The sequence below is a fragment of the Mastacembelus armatus genome, chromosome 12 (assembly GCF_900324485.2).
Source record: "Mastacembelus armatus chromosome 12, fMasArm1.2, whole genome shotgun sequence".
Classification (NCBI taxonomy): domain Eukaryota; kingdom Metazoa; phylum Chordata; class Actinopteri; order Synbranchiformes; family Mastacembelidae; genus Mastacembelus; species Mastacembelus armatus.
Window position 1 is genome coordinate 6389892 of NC_046644.1, and position 15978 is coordinate 6405869.

Genomic DNA, 15978 nt, shown 5'->3' on the forward strand with positions numbered 1-15978 from the left:
ATTGTCTTTCAGGACCATAAGAGTTAATGTTGTTGCAGTACCACACTGGGACAATTAGCAGGAAGCTGCCTCCAATTGCAGTACCAGGGAGGGTCACTTCACTCATGGGGCTACTGCTACAGTTAGCAAACTAATCTCTTATTATGATGTTATGTTCATTTTTCCTTTCCTCCTATTGGTGTGATGAGACCTAATGAGTCACTGGGAAAAATAATAAAATTACCCAACAAAATATCATCTACTGGCAGAATAGGCCCAGTGAAGTGAAATGTCATTTTTTCTGCAGGACAGTAAAGGAGTCTCACAGTTGACGAGTTGACACGTTTCCATTTGATCACACAGGCGCTCAGATTGATGACAATGTTCCTCGCCGGAACACCCAGCGTATCGTGGCACCTCCAGGAGGCAAAGCCAACATCACCAGCTTGGGCTAGAGCTCCACCCTCGGCTACTGAGGAGGAAATGAAGACCTGAGGGAGGACGGCCAAGGGCGGGGGGTTGAAACCACGTCATGACACCAGGAGCCAAACCCTTTGTAGCCCCTCACTGGGCCGTCCTATAGCCTCCGTCTCTCACCTCCTCCTTCCCCACTGTTTTCACGTTATCCACTCCCCTCTTCCCACAAAACCTGATCCTACGGGACACAACTAGAAACAAAAAAAGGTCTGCCTCATAGGATGAAAAAAAATAGAAAAATGAAAACACTCCTTATTTGAAAACTTTTCACTGCATTCAGTTTTTTTTTTATACTGTACTTTCTCCCTGCCATGCATCCTTTTAATGTTCTGTTGTACTGATGTTTTAATAGAGGTGTCAGCTGAGACTAAACTGAATTAATACATTGAAGAAAAGAGGATCATTTTCATGCAGGATGTTTATTGTGTTTGCATTCTTTCTTTTCTTTCTGGGAGTAGTTTAAATGCAGCATGGTTATAGAACCAGTATTGTTATCTTCAGTTTTTGCATTTAAGCAAGCCAAACTGCAGGTTGCTTCAAATTGAACCGTCTTACAGTTTCTTCAGCTGACAAGAACCTAATACTTCCTTAGAGCTGAGCTGATGACTATCTGGGATTCGTATAATGTTGCATTTCAGTTGCTTCGCTTTCCATTGCATCGCCATCTGTCACACAGCGCCACAGTCAACACTTTACTGCTTATTTACCACGAGGATGGCGTCAAGATTTTGAAAAAATTCAACAACGCACCAATGTTTTATTAGGGTTTTAGTCTCTCGCTGCACTGGCTCTCATGTTTTCCCACCTGTGGCTTTGCTAAGGTACATAAGTAAAAAAACATATTCCATATTTGGCAGCTGCCTTAGAGCTTGTGAGTTGGCGGGAAGGCCTCGTGGAAAAGAAGGTGCTTTGGCAGGTAGTAAATAGGACGTTAATCCTCATCTCTGAGCATTAGGCTGTGGTTAAGTGGGAAAACTGAGGGAAAGATTTAGGGAGAGAAGAGAAAGTTGTTCTCGCTGCCATGTCAAACTCAGCCTTTCCTTGCCTTATTGCTTCTTGATGCCGTCCTTTTAGAGAACTTTTTGTGCAGGGAAGGTGCCATTCACCACGCAGGTACATGTTTTCCACTTTGTTTGCATTCCTGTGAATCATAAAGGTCCACATTTTTTAAACTGACAGCTGTTGAAGCATCTGATAACCACCCATCACCAACCAGTGCATTTACACAGAATGTTTCTCCTCCTCCTAATGTGACTGTTTTATACTCATCGGAATCCCTCTTTCCTTTCTACTCTTTATGTGCCTGAACCCACAGAAGTTGTACTGATAGTTTGAAATTTTATTTTCTTGTTCTGTTGTTATTGAGCTAAGTGAAAGATGTAAGATAAAAAAGATGTAAAATAGCCAGGATTAACCGATTCAAAGGTGCCAGATTTTGCGCTTCATTGGGCCTATTCTGCTGGTAGAGCCCCTGTAAAGACGAAAAATGCTTGATATCTTGAAATGTTCTAATGTTTTAGAGTTTTAACTTGTCAAACTGCTTTTTAGTGTCATTATGTATCTAGGTGCCTAAGGGCTGAGCACTATTGATTTACGCTTGAAAGTAGACATGAGCTAATGTATTCCTGACTAGTGTACAGTGTTGATGTGTGAGGAATGGGACACAAAGAGCGGGGTCCTCTGCAGCGCTCCTTACTGTTGTGAACGTAACGCCGCTCTGGGCTGAGCTGAGCGCTCATATGTTCTTGATCCTTTTTTTTGTTGTTTGCATGATCTGGTTTTTATTAAACCAACCGAATTCCCTCCTTCTCATATCAGCGAGGTCCTGGCCTGACTCAACATGGAGCAACAGGGTCACCCTGATGTGGACCGCCAGGGGCCAGCTACATACAGGTAGATTAGGACTAATCTCAGCTAGGCTTTAAATTCCCCCCACCCCCAATAATTTATAATCTATTTTCACATGTACTGTATATGTTAATCAGTTTTATAAACATGTTTGAATGGTGTGAAAAGCTAATAAAAGCCAAAAATGTCATAAATAATGACTTTAGAGCACTTTAAAATGTTTTTAAAAGTGGAAGTGTTAATTATAGAGACAAACTCTGCATCAGGAGACTTAAACCCCCAGATTTTGGATAAAAAATACCGAAAACATAAACTCTCTGTCCTCACTGTTAGCGACAACCCTGCCCAATATGTGCACATGGCTATTAACTTCAAGTCTGTCTTTATGCAGCTGGCCTCTGACTCACAGTTACACACACACACACACACACACACACACATATATATATGTACAAACTTTAAGACCACTTCTCTGTTTGTGCTTTCAACCCCACTTTTCTCGGCTTCCTCCCCTCTGATCTAACTGGAAGCCTATAGATGGCAAAGTCTGTCAGCGCTAGCAAAGGTTTACAGTGTGTATGTAAGGAATCCAAAGCAGGGTGGTCTGTGACAAATGCATGTGTCTGAAGCATTCAAAGATGAGACAAGACAGGATTGAGAAATGGAAACTTGATCTCCACAGCAACTTCCACATCACACAACAAGGATCCTATAAGACAGGGGGTAGTGAATTTTACCCTGTCTGGCAAGGTTTTCCTTCATTCACTGTGGTCTACAGTATCCTCTTTGCAGATGCTGTATTACTCACTACTACACTATTGTTTTAGGTGGGAGGGTAGAAGGGTGAGGTGGGGGTGAGGTCCTGAAACACTAGTGCAAGCACAACTCTACTGAGAATAAAAGTGAGCTTTGTGGATTTTTGTATTTTCCATGTTACTCCTTCCTTTCAATTTGTCTTTGTCTTTTTTCCTCCTCCTTTCACTCTCCCCTTTCATTACCTCCATCCCTGGCTCACTCTTTGTTTCTGGCTGTTGCTGTGGCGACAGACCCCTCCACTGTCTCCAGGGTTCTGCTTTTTGTTTGTCATGGCAACACTTGTCAGATTGGAGGTTGCCGTTAGCAACTCGTTCTGACCTGGTGCTATTAGTACAGCTTTGCACTCTCTCTCTCACACACGCACACACACACACACATACACAGACATAGTTATCCTGTGACAGTGCTGCACCATTTCTACATAATCCTATGCCGAGTTGTGTGGAACCCAGAATCCTCTGCTGCTCCGTTAGAGTTGAAAGCACATGACAGAGTATGGTAGCAACACACTCACACACACGTTCATAAACACACACACAGACGCTAAACAGCAAAGATCCATTGCTGTGATTCATCACCCATGACTGAAGAATTGACTTAGATTTGAAAAACCAGCTGTCAGTGCTGGAATCCTCGCCGTGTCCCATGCCTCCTTGATCTATACACACACAAAACACACACTTACACTCCTTTAATGCTCTGTCAGCTTGGATGCTTTCTCTATGCCATATTATGCTAATGATATATGAGTGATATGTATGTACACAATGTGCTGCAGACTGAGAGGAGCTTCCTTCTGCTCTGAGGTTGTTGATGCTGTTGAACACTTCCTTGCCCCCTGAACCCATTCGTCTCCCTCTGTAAGCCTTCTCCTTTGTGAAATTGAATCTGTGTGATGGTATTTGTCTTGGTGGCTGTGGGGTTTCTGAGATGCTTGCTCACTATGGAAAAAGTGTCAAATCCCATGGACAGTGATGTAAAAAAAAAAAAAACACTTCAAAGAATTAAAAAAATATGAAAAACAGACTTAAAATCTCAGTTTCTTTAATTTCTGACTATTTAGTTTTCTGTTATGGAATATAAAAAAAGAAAACACAGGCAAAACCTGAAGAAATCTACACTACCTCCATCCCCTGAATGATACCCATAATCCACAGCAGAGATCAAACATATTAACAAAGAAACTGTCTGACAAACATCAGCTTCGCTGTCTTGTTATTTAGCTTGGGACACTAAACTTTTTGAAGGCATTTGTGATGTTTTACTGTCTACAAAATGTTCATGCCACGAATGAAAAAGCTTGAGAAAGAACCTTTAAACCTCCTACACCTCCACACACCTGCCCTGGTGCTGCGTAATGCAGTTTGCAGTCTGCATGCTCCCCTGAAGTATCCTGAGCTGTTGTTTGTTTCAAATCACCAGTGATTGGCCATCTCCAGCTCTGGTAGGGCACTGACTTCTCAGAGTGTGGAGACCCTGTGTCTTCAACCTTTCCTGACTTTTCTCTGTGTAGTTTGCACGTTTTTCTCAGTGCCCAATGTTTCACAGTGAGTTTCCTTTGTCAGTCTAATACAGGGGTGCCCATTCCTCAAGGGCCACTGCCTTATCCCTGCCCTACCCACTGCTGATTACCTGGATCAGGTGTGTTCATCCAGTCTTCCCCCTCTTCCATCCTCATCTTAGATGGTATCTTCCAGCTTCTGTTGCTTCAGAAGACATCAAACCAATAGAGATCTATGTCTACCTCAAAAATGCGATGGTAGTCTTTGTCACTGCATACTGCCTGCATTAGTAATTCACTACCAGGAGGATGCATTCAATGGTTTTACACTAGATGGCAGTACAATCATCCTGTTCCCTCGGCACCTTTTTGCCATTGGTAAATGAAAAGTTATTGGAGCAGCACTTAAATGATCTGTGGCACATTTTGTGCTGCTCTTATTGTAAGTAATTCATGTTTGTCCATCCATCCATCCATCCATCCATCCATCCATCCATCCATCATCTGTACCCTCTTATTCCTAACCAGGGTCCCAGGAATCTGCTGGAGCCTATTCCAGCTCTCTCTGGGTGAAAGACAGGGGTCCACCCTGGACAGGTCACCAGTCCATCACAGGGCCACATAGAGACAAACAACCTCACACACTCACACTCACTCCTATGGGCAATTTAGAGTCACCAATCAACCTGACATACATGTTTTTGGACTGTGGGAGGAAACCAGAGTACCTGGAGAAAACCCACACAAGCACAGGGAGAACATGCAACCCCCCCCCCCCCACAAAAAAAGAAATGACAAATCTTCTGCACTTTAAATTGTTTTCAAAATAAAACACTTCAGAGGCACTTTAATGTCCTTTTCTTGGAGACACGTGTATGAAAATATGATATATCTAGTGTGTATATAAATACACAAATGAATGAACTGTTTGAAATTCAAATGAATATTTAGTTTTTCTCCTTCAGGCTTTTCAGATTGTCTCTTTGGGTCTAATACAACCTTGTAATTTAAAAGGAAACTTTCAGCTGTTTTCAGTTAAAGGACTTACTTATTTATCTTAAATGAAACAATCAAATATACTGTAATGACATTTTGAGATATCGTGTGTGTGCTATGTGCCAGAGACAGATTGTCATTGAGAGGACCCACAGTAATTGAGGATGGGAACTTTGAAATCTGAATGTTTGTTACAGAGAAACTAATCTACCACTACTGCTGCCCTCTAGTGGCTGCATCCTGCCAGGTCTGGCATGACATGTCTGTTTTATGGCAGAGTAAACAAGTTGCAAATCAAAGCTTTCTTCCACACCTTCTGTTTCTGTCATCTGACTTATGGATGTCTTCCATCTATATATTTTATACTCATCTAATTGGCAGGAAGCCTGGACAGTCTGACAGGACTAGAGTAACACAATCTAGTCAATCCAGTCATCCACACTGACATTCCCAACAATGGACAATTTAATGTGTCCATTTCACTTGAGCTACATGTCTTTGGACTGTAGGAGGAAACGAGATGACGCAGAGAAACTCCATACATCTTCTGTGAATTACATTCAGTACCTGTTTTCACCTAGTTCCTCATCTCCACAGGGTGTTGATATTTTCATGTATTATCTTTCCACAAACAGCCTCCAGATGTCACCGTATTTTACCTGTTTCCAATCATGTGACTATGTCCTCCCCACCTGCATACCGGTTCCTTATTTACTCATCAGTTCCCCAGGGCTCGGTCAGATATACTGTGCTTTCCAGCCAGGGTACAAATATAGTCTGCTGTTTGGGCTGCCTGTTTTTAACCTGCCTGTTTTGTATATACTGCTTGTTTATTTTCTTTCTTTTTTGGAATCTATATTAATCTGTTCACCTGGACCTTCGGCCTTGATTTGGACTGATCACCTATTTCTGACCACTGCATGTTTCCAGACCTTCTTCTCTACCTGATTTTCAGTGTGTTTTGTCTGGTCTATCTCTAAGTAGCCAATGTCTGGACTTGAAGATACCTACATTACTAAAGCTACATTACTTTGTCTGTCTGTCAGCCTGTGTGTCTGTGATTGGCTAATACCTGCTTGGTGTTTCCTTAACTTCAAATGTTACATCATGTAAACCTGAAAGCTAATGTGAGGAAAAATGTGTAGCTCCTGTGCATAGATGTTGTGGCCCTAGATTGATGGTCATTACCACAGATTCTTCTGACAAGACTTGGAATAAAAACATCAGGGGTGATCAAATGTAAATGGAAGTGGTTTACTGTTGTACTGTACATTAGCTTGTTACTGGTGTTTACATCGATGCAAAACCTCTTACAGTTGTAGCTTGTCAGTTTTAAGTCTTTGTATACACCTTGCTAGTCCACTGGTTTCCTACGATGGCTCCTAGGGGCAAAGCACAGGCAAAACTCAAAGCACAGGCATTAAGGAAATGCACTGCTCACCTGAAAACACATGAAAGTAAAGGAAAAATGCTGGGAAGAAACTGTTATACCAGAAGTGCTCTGGGACTCCAGGAGGGGTGAAGGAGAGACAGCAACAACAACAGATGCTTCTTTGACTGTGACATGTGTATGTCATCTGTCCATAAGGGGGCAACATAGTTTCCAACCTATGTGTTGTTCCCCTCCAAGGGGTTAAAAAAGTGAGCCCTCATGACATGGTAAATGGCGAACAAAAGAAGCAAAAGTTCAGCTAGTCAAATATATATCTGAGAAATGTTTTTTTTTTTTTCTTTTTCTTTTATCAAGCCTCCCACACTGCCCTTTCTGTTTAGCCTTACATTTCTAACGAGACAGTTTTCCTAAAGGGCGTCTCTCTTTCTTTTGCCTCTGATTATCTGAGAAATGAATAGATCTGCATGAAGTGCTAATTATTTTCATACACTATCAAGGTTGACATAAACTTTACAAAAAACAGCTTTCACACTGCTCAGTGTTTATTTAACTAGAATATTTGTTGAGATGGGACCACTGACCTGACAAGTGTACTGACCTTTGGACAAGTGTACTGACCTTTTCAAGCTCAGTCTGGCTTTTTGAAATGAGTTCAAACATGGTTTGTACTTGTGTGCATGGAGCTGTATAACACACCACAGAATAGGTTTTATACATACATAAGCCTTTATGATAAAACCTTCACTTTGTTTCTGGACAAAAACAAATCCTTCAAGTCCATCACTCTGCTCAGTTATTGTGAATTATCTGACTGTCATAAAATTTGAGGCAAACAGGAGCATTTTAAAGTTTTATGTGCAGATACTGTGTAAATAGCTGAAATACAAAATGTTTTCCGATTAAGAACAATTTGAATGAACCAGGGAGGAGAACTCAGCATGCCAAAGCCAACCGTTATTAAAACAAATGTTCTGTGCTGTGAGCACTCATTGCATCTTACATGGTATTAGCTCCTTCTCACATCACAGGCTTTACGTATTTACTGATTAATTTTCATTCACGGCTGACAGCATTCAAATGTGTTCTTTCAAATCCATGCACACGCATACACACAACACACAAATCCAATTGCCAGCACTGCAAAGATGTTAGGACGAAGCAACCTTTGAATCATATTTAGCAAATGTGTGAAGCGTTTTAGATATGGTATATCCTTTGTTTTTTATTTTTTTGCATTGCTTTAAGTGTTTGCTTGAATTAACTTTGAAATAATACAGACATGGAAGGAAACAACCCTTATCTTGAGCTTTTGCAGTAAAATCACTGAATTTCACCACAGTGTTGTTAGTATTCCTGTTCAGCTGCTATTTGTTTGTGGCACTGAGCCTGCAGATGCTCCATGTGCATCAATGGAACAGATGCAGGATTTGTTCTTGTTTAAGAAGAGACCCCACATCCACGCAGATGTTTTAAGTATTCTGGTTAATTAGACATCTAACAGACCACCTAAGGTTTTGCTTGGTGTTAGTGTATTTTCATATGTTAGCCTGTTACATTGTGTGTTATATCGCCTTCACGGGAAATAAATGCTATAACAACATAACCTGTTGACACCTTAAACAGATTGTAATTGCACGTCTGCCTTTGACGTTAGACACATTTAGCTGCTAGGTATGGATTCAATGTTATGCAATGTCTAACAACCTATGGAGGATCTATTTAATTATAGAGTTTTGACACCTGTAATTAACTTGAACCCAAAGTTCACCCATAAACCTCAAAGAGTATCATGGAGTTAGGAGGAAGATAGCAATAATGTGAGCAACACTGGAATGTAGTAATGGAAAATGGTAATGTTATGGTGGTGAACTTATAAGTAGAAATGGAACACTGACATGTATGCAAACATGTCAGTGTTAATCTATATTTAAAGCTGCATTATCTATCTATCTATCTATCTATCTATCTATCTATCCATACATACATATGTATATATACACCCTACCTAGAGGTACATATACTATATATATATATATATATATATATATATACCCTGAGTCGTGTGTGCACTTGATGAATGTACACAGAGTTAAATATTCATTCTCTTTGAACTCTGCTTTTGGACTCTACAGACTCCTGTGAAAACTACCATCTTGTTCTTTAACCACTTTGTGCAGTAGCTGGTCACTGACTGTCTGCAGTTGCTTTCATCAGCCTTGTTTCCAGCAGCAGCAGGCAGATGTCCTCGCTTTAACATTTCAGATAAACCCTCTAACTACCTGCCCACTGAGACTGAATCATACACAGAGAATGAAATGTGCTCCTGTTAAACTAAAGCTATGAGCTATTAGACAGGGCAAGTAACGAATTACATTTACTCAGGTTACTGTAATTGAGTAGGTTTTTTGTGTACTTGTACTTTTTACAGTGGTTTTCAAAATCTGTCATTTTACTTTTTCTTATATTTTTTTTAGTTATTGTACTTCGGTACATTTCAAATCACACCCGTTACTGAGTAAAAAAGAAATAATAAATAATGCTGAGCCGGAAACTACTGTAGTGTTTCCGAAGCGTAGCTAACAGTGGCGCTAATTTCCCACAGAGATGGAGCATTGACCTTCCTGCTGATGCACTGGTTGAAGAGGAGACTGAGGCTAATTCAGATGAAAAGACTGACGACCACCCCAGGTTATTATTTAAAGATTACTTTGAAGTAAAAATAAAAAAAAAGTTAACACTAACAGCGTTATCATGCATTACAATCGGTGTTTACCCAAAACGATCGGACTCTCTGCTTACAAGAACTCTGCATCAAACCTGGCAACCATGTGGAGGGAAGTTGAATTATATCCCACTTGTTCTGTTGCAGTTTACGTTTAGTAGACGTTTAGTAAGAGGCTTTACTCAGATTAGTCACGAAGACATCGATGCACGGCTCTGCTAATGTTGATTGGCACAATTTGTGGGTAACTAAGCTAACTGACGAGTAGGCTAACAGGTTAACTGTTAACATTATGTCACGTGATCAAAAACAGATACAGCACATCCGGTTACATGTCTGAGTCAAATCCATAAGTTGACTTGTTGAGGATAAATACATGACATGCATTCCCAATATATTTTAAATGTCATATCATGTTGTTGTTATGGCACTTTAATTTCAAATGTTTAAGCAGAGCAGTAAAATAAATGAAATGTAGTTTCCTAGACGTGTCGACATGTCTTATTTTATATGCACTGAAAAAATAACTGTTACTTTTACTTTGAGTAAATTTTAAAAAGGCTACTTTTTACTTTTACCTGAGTAGATTTTGACAATGATAATTTTACTTTTACTTAAGTAAAATTTCATGAAAGTAACAGTACTTTTACCTGAGTAGAGTATTTTTGTGCTCTTTCTTCTAAGAAGCTGCAGTTAGTAGTAGTTACAGAGGTGGGTTTATCACATCTAGTCATTTGATATGATTCCTTTAAAAAAAATACTGGCTCTGCTTTAAATGTTACTTATTTTAGTATCCACCTTGACAAAGCTCCTTCCTGAAGGAAAGTGGTTACATTCATTATTTCTCATCAAATGAGTCACACTCATTCTTTTTTGTCATATTACCATTTTCTGTGCAACTGCAGTCCAATCCTCCAACAGAGTGTGTATTAAAATCTGATCTGATCAAAACATTATACATCGTTGGAACAGTTGGAACGGGTGGAGGAAAGTGTCAGGTGTGATGTGTGACAAAAGAGTGTCAGCAAGAAGGAAAGGAAAGGTGGACAAGACAATGGTGAGACCAGCAATGTTGTCTGGTTTAGAGACAGTGGCACTGAGAAAAAGACAGGAGGCAGAGCTGGAGGTAGCAGGAGCTGAAGATGTTGAGGTTCTCTCTGGGAGTGACGAGGATGGATAGGATCAGGAATGAGGACATCAGAGGGACAGCTCATGTTAGATGGTTTGGAGAAAAAGCCAGGGAAGCCAGATTGAGATGGTTTGGACATGTTCAGAGGAGGGACAGTGAATACATTGGTAAAAGGATGCTGAGGTTAGAGCTGCCAGGAAGGAGGCCTAGAGGAAGACCAAAGAGGAGGTTCTTGGATGTAGTGAAGGAGGACATGAGGATAGTTGGTGTGGGTGAGGAGGATACAGAGGATAGGGTTAAATGGAGGCAGATGATTTGCTGTGGCGACCCCTGAAGGGAGCAGCTGAAAGGAAAAGAAGAAGATAACTCAGGGAACACAGACTTAATTACAGCTACACTTTTGTGAGTGAGTTAAAGGACAGATTTTCATTTTGCTTAAACATCAGTGCAGACACCTGCAGTATAATGTTACATTTAAGAGCATTTTGTATCTGAGAGGATCATTAAGTACACAAGAATTAGTGGATTAGGTGTAGTTCCAAACCTATTTTGCTGATTTTCCACATACTTTCCAAGCAATTAGTAATGCTAATGCTAACACTTGTGTCAATAAAGTTTCAATTTTCTGCGCAGTCACATGGAATAACTGTAAAAAAACACTTTCAGATAAAGTCTCAGGAAGGTCTTTCAGTTTGATGCGTAACACAAACCAGATTTTTTTTCTCCTCTGTTGTTTCCTGATACAATTACAATTACAGTCATCTGCTTCCAGCCCAGCATCATTATTAATCATGGTCGCCATTAGTAATAAAACACAACTTTGCTAAGTCAACTAATAAGGTTAAACAGCCCAAGCTTTTCTTTGCAGTAATGGGAGCCTGGATCCATTTATCATAACAGTGTTTGCCTTAATATGACAGCTGCTGCAACACTGCTTGAATCCTGTGCTGCCTTTTAAAAATGAGAGCTGCATGTTTATTAGGAGTCAGATGCATTTATTTCCATAAATAATGTCTGAACTGATGAAAGTCGACACAGCAGTGCTTGCCCGCTCTTCACACTTACATAAAAACCACTGCACTCAAACAAATGCACACATTGAAACAAATTGAGTTTGTCATGATTGTTCACACACGCAGAGGCAAGCACTGGTTTAGTGGTTCTCCCTCTGCTAATGTCCTTCCAGCACTGATGCTGTGTTTTAAATCATCAGTTTTCAAGGTTTCTCATCTTTTTTTTCCTCCTTTTCTCTTTAAAACACCAATAGGAGGCAGCAGCTGCAGAATAAAGCTGTGAAGACATTTTGGTTTGACATTCAAACATGAATGTGAAAATAAATGTTCTGTGTTTATATTGTCCGAGTGAAACATACTTTATGGGACTATGTAAGTCTGATTGGGTCAAGCTTTAAATGTCACTGTATCATTTATTTGCACATTCAGTCATAACCCTCTAATGAACAGTCAGTTCTTGTTTTACTCGTTGCCAAATGCAGGTTCCACATTAGGTCCTCGGCTGTGTAATCTCCAGCAGTCAGAGCTGCATGTTTTACTTTTCTGAGACAGTTTAGTGGTTACATTAATGTAAAGTGTGGGAGTTTAGAGCGTTTACAAAAGAAACATTATCCTTTTAAATTGTACTCTATGTAATGCCTCTATTAAAGTACAAATCCCAAACAGCAATACACAATGAAGAAAATAGTTTATTGTGCCCTAACCTTAGTTCACTGTAAAATGACAAATTATTTGTCTAGAAACTCTTTCAACATCCTGCTTTATAGTGATAAGCTCTCACAGGTATTCATCACTGTTATGAAGCTTGTAAGGTCTTAAAATGTCTTCAAGCAGAGCAAGGAAAAACAACTTGGTTTGTAACAAAGAGAAGCAAAGGATTAATGGCTAAGAAGAACTGTGACAGCTTTTTAGCAAAGATAAGACGCCCAGAGTGTGTTTGTACAGCTATTAATCAATGTTCATGTCATGTTTTTTTTAATAAAACACACACATTATCATGGCATTATATTTCTGTGACATGGTGAGCTTTATTTTGCTAATTAAAACACCTAATTTCTATGGAGAAAAGAAAAGTGGGTTAGTACACCACACATAGACTAGCATACAATCCAATACACGTGTTCCACAGTAAAAGCGCCCTTTGAAAAGCTTTCAGTTGTTTTCTGTGACTTGTCAGAGAAATGTTAATTTATTGAATGTCCTGGCCATTATAATGTTCCTCTTTGCTAAAAGCAGCTATCCCCCCTGTTGCTTTATGTCATGGTAATGTTTCACCATTTTTAAAGGGCACAATAATAGTCTTTGTCAAGGTTTTAGTTGCTTCAAAATAAATATATGTTCATAATGTCATCTTTTATATGCTGGCCACCTCCTGAACACGATGAAAGTGGTCATACTGGGGTTTTGTGAACAGAATACCAGCAACCCCACAGTCCTTAGATTGTATGGCAACAAATGGAAATTCATTTCCAGCCTTTGATACAAAAATAATTGAGATTTAAAGTGACAGTAACTTTTTTATGTAATTTACATTGCATTAAATGCATACAGTCTAATCTGACAGAATCATGAAGGAACCTATCAAATTTGCAATAGTGGAGAATAGTAGTCTGAACGCAAATTAATTGAATGAAAAAGGTGCAAAAGCACAGTGCAACATCTGTATCCTGTAGATCAGCTTCAAAAAAGAAAGCATTAGGTTACATTTTGGATTTAATACTTAATAATTAGCTTTCCAAAGCCAAACTTTACAACACCAGTCAAATCTGGTCAACTGAACACAATAGCGTTAGCCATACACTCTCATTTTAAAAAAACCCGCGCTTGGGCAACAGTGGCATCAGTGAGGTAGTTTTATGTTATGTTGTTTTGTTCTATGTTTTTTTTTATGTTATATGTTTTATACATATGTGTGTATATATATGTTTATATATATATATATACACACACACACACACACACACACACATACATATACATTTGTTTATATACACATGAGCTACTGGAACACGACACTCATGGACGAGGGCTGAGAATAGAGAACTGTTGGAATGCTACTACATGAGTAACCCCAACGATAGGGGCTACATGATGAGGATGTGGGTCCTATGGAAACTTCGAAACCCACCATCTATACTAGGGCCAAAACAACTAGTACCTCAGTGTTCCAACATCTGCAAACGGCAACTGCTATCACAACTGGAGATCGAAGAGATACAACACAAATGCTACGGCAAGGGGGAACCAGGATGCCAGGTCAGGGAGGAAACAAAACCATCCCTACCCGAGATTGGGTACCAAGCCCCAGTGACAAGCTCCCACATGCTCAACACAAGAACAGCTGACCTAAGAGTGAACATCGTGAGTAAGATGGACACCTGGAACCTCCGTAGCTGGTTACCAAGACTAAGTGATGTACCCTCTGAAAGTCTACTAGAAGATGTGAATGTGAATGCATCATTATGAACAATCCCTACTGTGACCATCACTAAGACCAACAACCAGATATACACCACGGCAACAGTGATCCTTGAGATGCTTGGCCACACAATACACACCACCACCAAGGAGCAGTATCCTGCATGGAGAAGGAGGTTAGAGGCAAAAATAAGGGCAACACGGAGCGAAGTTAGCCAACTATCAGCCCTGGAGACTGCCAAACAACGACTCACAGTCCTGGCCACACGCTGGAAGAGGTACACCAAAGAAATAGAATCAAGGAGAATAAACAGGATGTTCTTCACCGAACCGTCCAAAGTGTACTCTCAGTGGCAGGATAGTAATATGAGAACAGACCCACCAAGGCTGGAGATTGAACAATACTGGAAAAACATATGGGAGTGACACCAATAACACCAATACCCAGTGGATGGCAGACCTGAGAGCAGACCACAGCAACCTCCCTGAACAGGAACCAGTAGCCATCACAACGGCAGATATCCGAGAAAGGGTCTCAAACATGAAGAACTGGACAGCACCTGGGCCTGACGTGATATACACCTACTGGCTAAAGACACTAACTACACTCCATGAGTGCCTGGCAGCTCAAATGAACCAGCTGCTAATGGATGGGACTCACCCAGAGTGGCTAACTGAAGGCAGGACAGTCATGATCCTGAAGTCCCATCCAACTACCGCCCAATAACCTGCCTCTTCACAACATGGAAGCTCCTGTCAGGCTAAGATGAGTAAGCACATGGCTCAATACATGAGCGGGGCCCAGAAAGGAATGGGTAAGGACACCAGGGGAGCAAAACATCAACTACTGGTAGATAAAGCAGTCACTCGAGACTGTAAGACCAGACAGACCAACCTGTGCACCGCCTGGATTGACTACAAGAAAGCCTACAACTCAATGCCTCACACATGGATTCTGGAATGCCTGGAGCTATAAAACATCAATAGAACTCTAAGAACCTTCATAACTGGTGGAACTGTGGAAAACAACCCTAGTGGCCGAACTCAAGCCAATAGCACAAGTCTCCATCAAGTGCGGCATCTACCAAGGAGATGCTCTGTCCCCGCTGCTGTTCTGCATTGGCTTGAACCCCCTCAGCCAGATCATCACTATGACTGGCCTTAGATACCGACTACGAAATGGAGCAACGATCAGCCATCTCCTGTACATGGATGACATCAAGCTGTGCGCCAGGAGTGAGCGAGACATCGACTCACTGATCCACAGCCACAGCTAAATACCTACAGAGAGTAAGGCAAGTCCTAAGAAGTTAGCTAAATGTGAAGAACAAGGTCCAAGCCATCAACACCTACGCCTTGCCGGTCATCAGATACCCCGCTGGCATAATAACCTGGCCAAAAGAGGACACAGAATCCACTGATGTCAAGACAAGGAAGCTCTTCACAATGCATGGAGGGTTTCACCCCAAATCCAACATCCTGAGACTGTACACTAAGAGGAAGGAAGGAGGCCGAGGACTGGTGAGCATCAGAGCCACCATCCAAGATGAAACAGCAAAGATGCATGAGTACATCAAGAAGATGGCCCCAAGCGATGGAATACTTAGTGAATATCTCAGGCAACAGAAGCCCGATGCAGAGGACGAAGAGCAAGAACCATCATGGCAGGACAAACCCCTGCACGGC

General features: G+C 40.8%; 1 protein-coding gene across 2 annotated transcripts in view; it reads left to right on the forward strand.

The window, feature by feature from the left end:
- The window catches only part of dpysl2b (dihydropyrimidinase like 2b), a 28709-nt gene extending 24613 nt beyond the window's left edge, over positions 1–4096 (forward strand). For both annotated transcript variants that reach the window (XM_026297878.1, XM_026297879.1), the window contains exon 14: positions 343–4096. In XM_026297878.1, the coding sequence (XP_026153663.1) occupies positions 343–434 (92 nt within the window). In that variant the 3' untranslated portion in view covers positions 435–4096. The remainder of the gene's footprint in view (positions 1–342) is intronic.
- The last annotated feature ends 11882 nt before the right edge of the window (positions 4097–15978 follow it).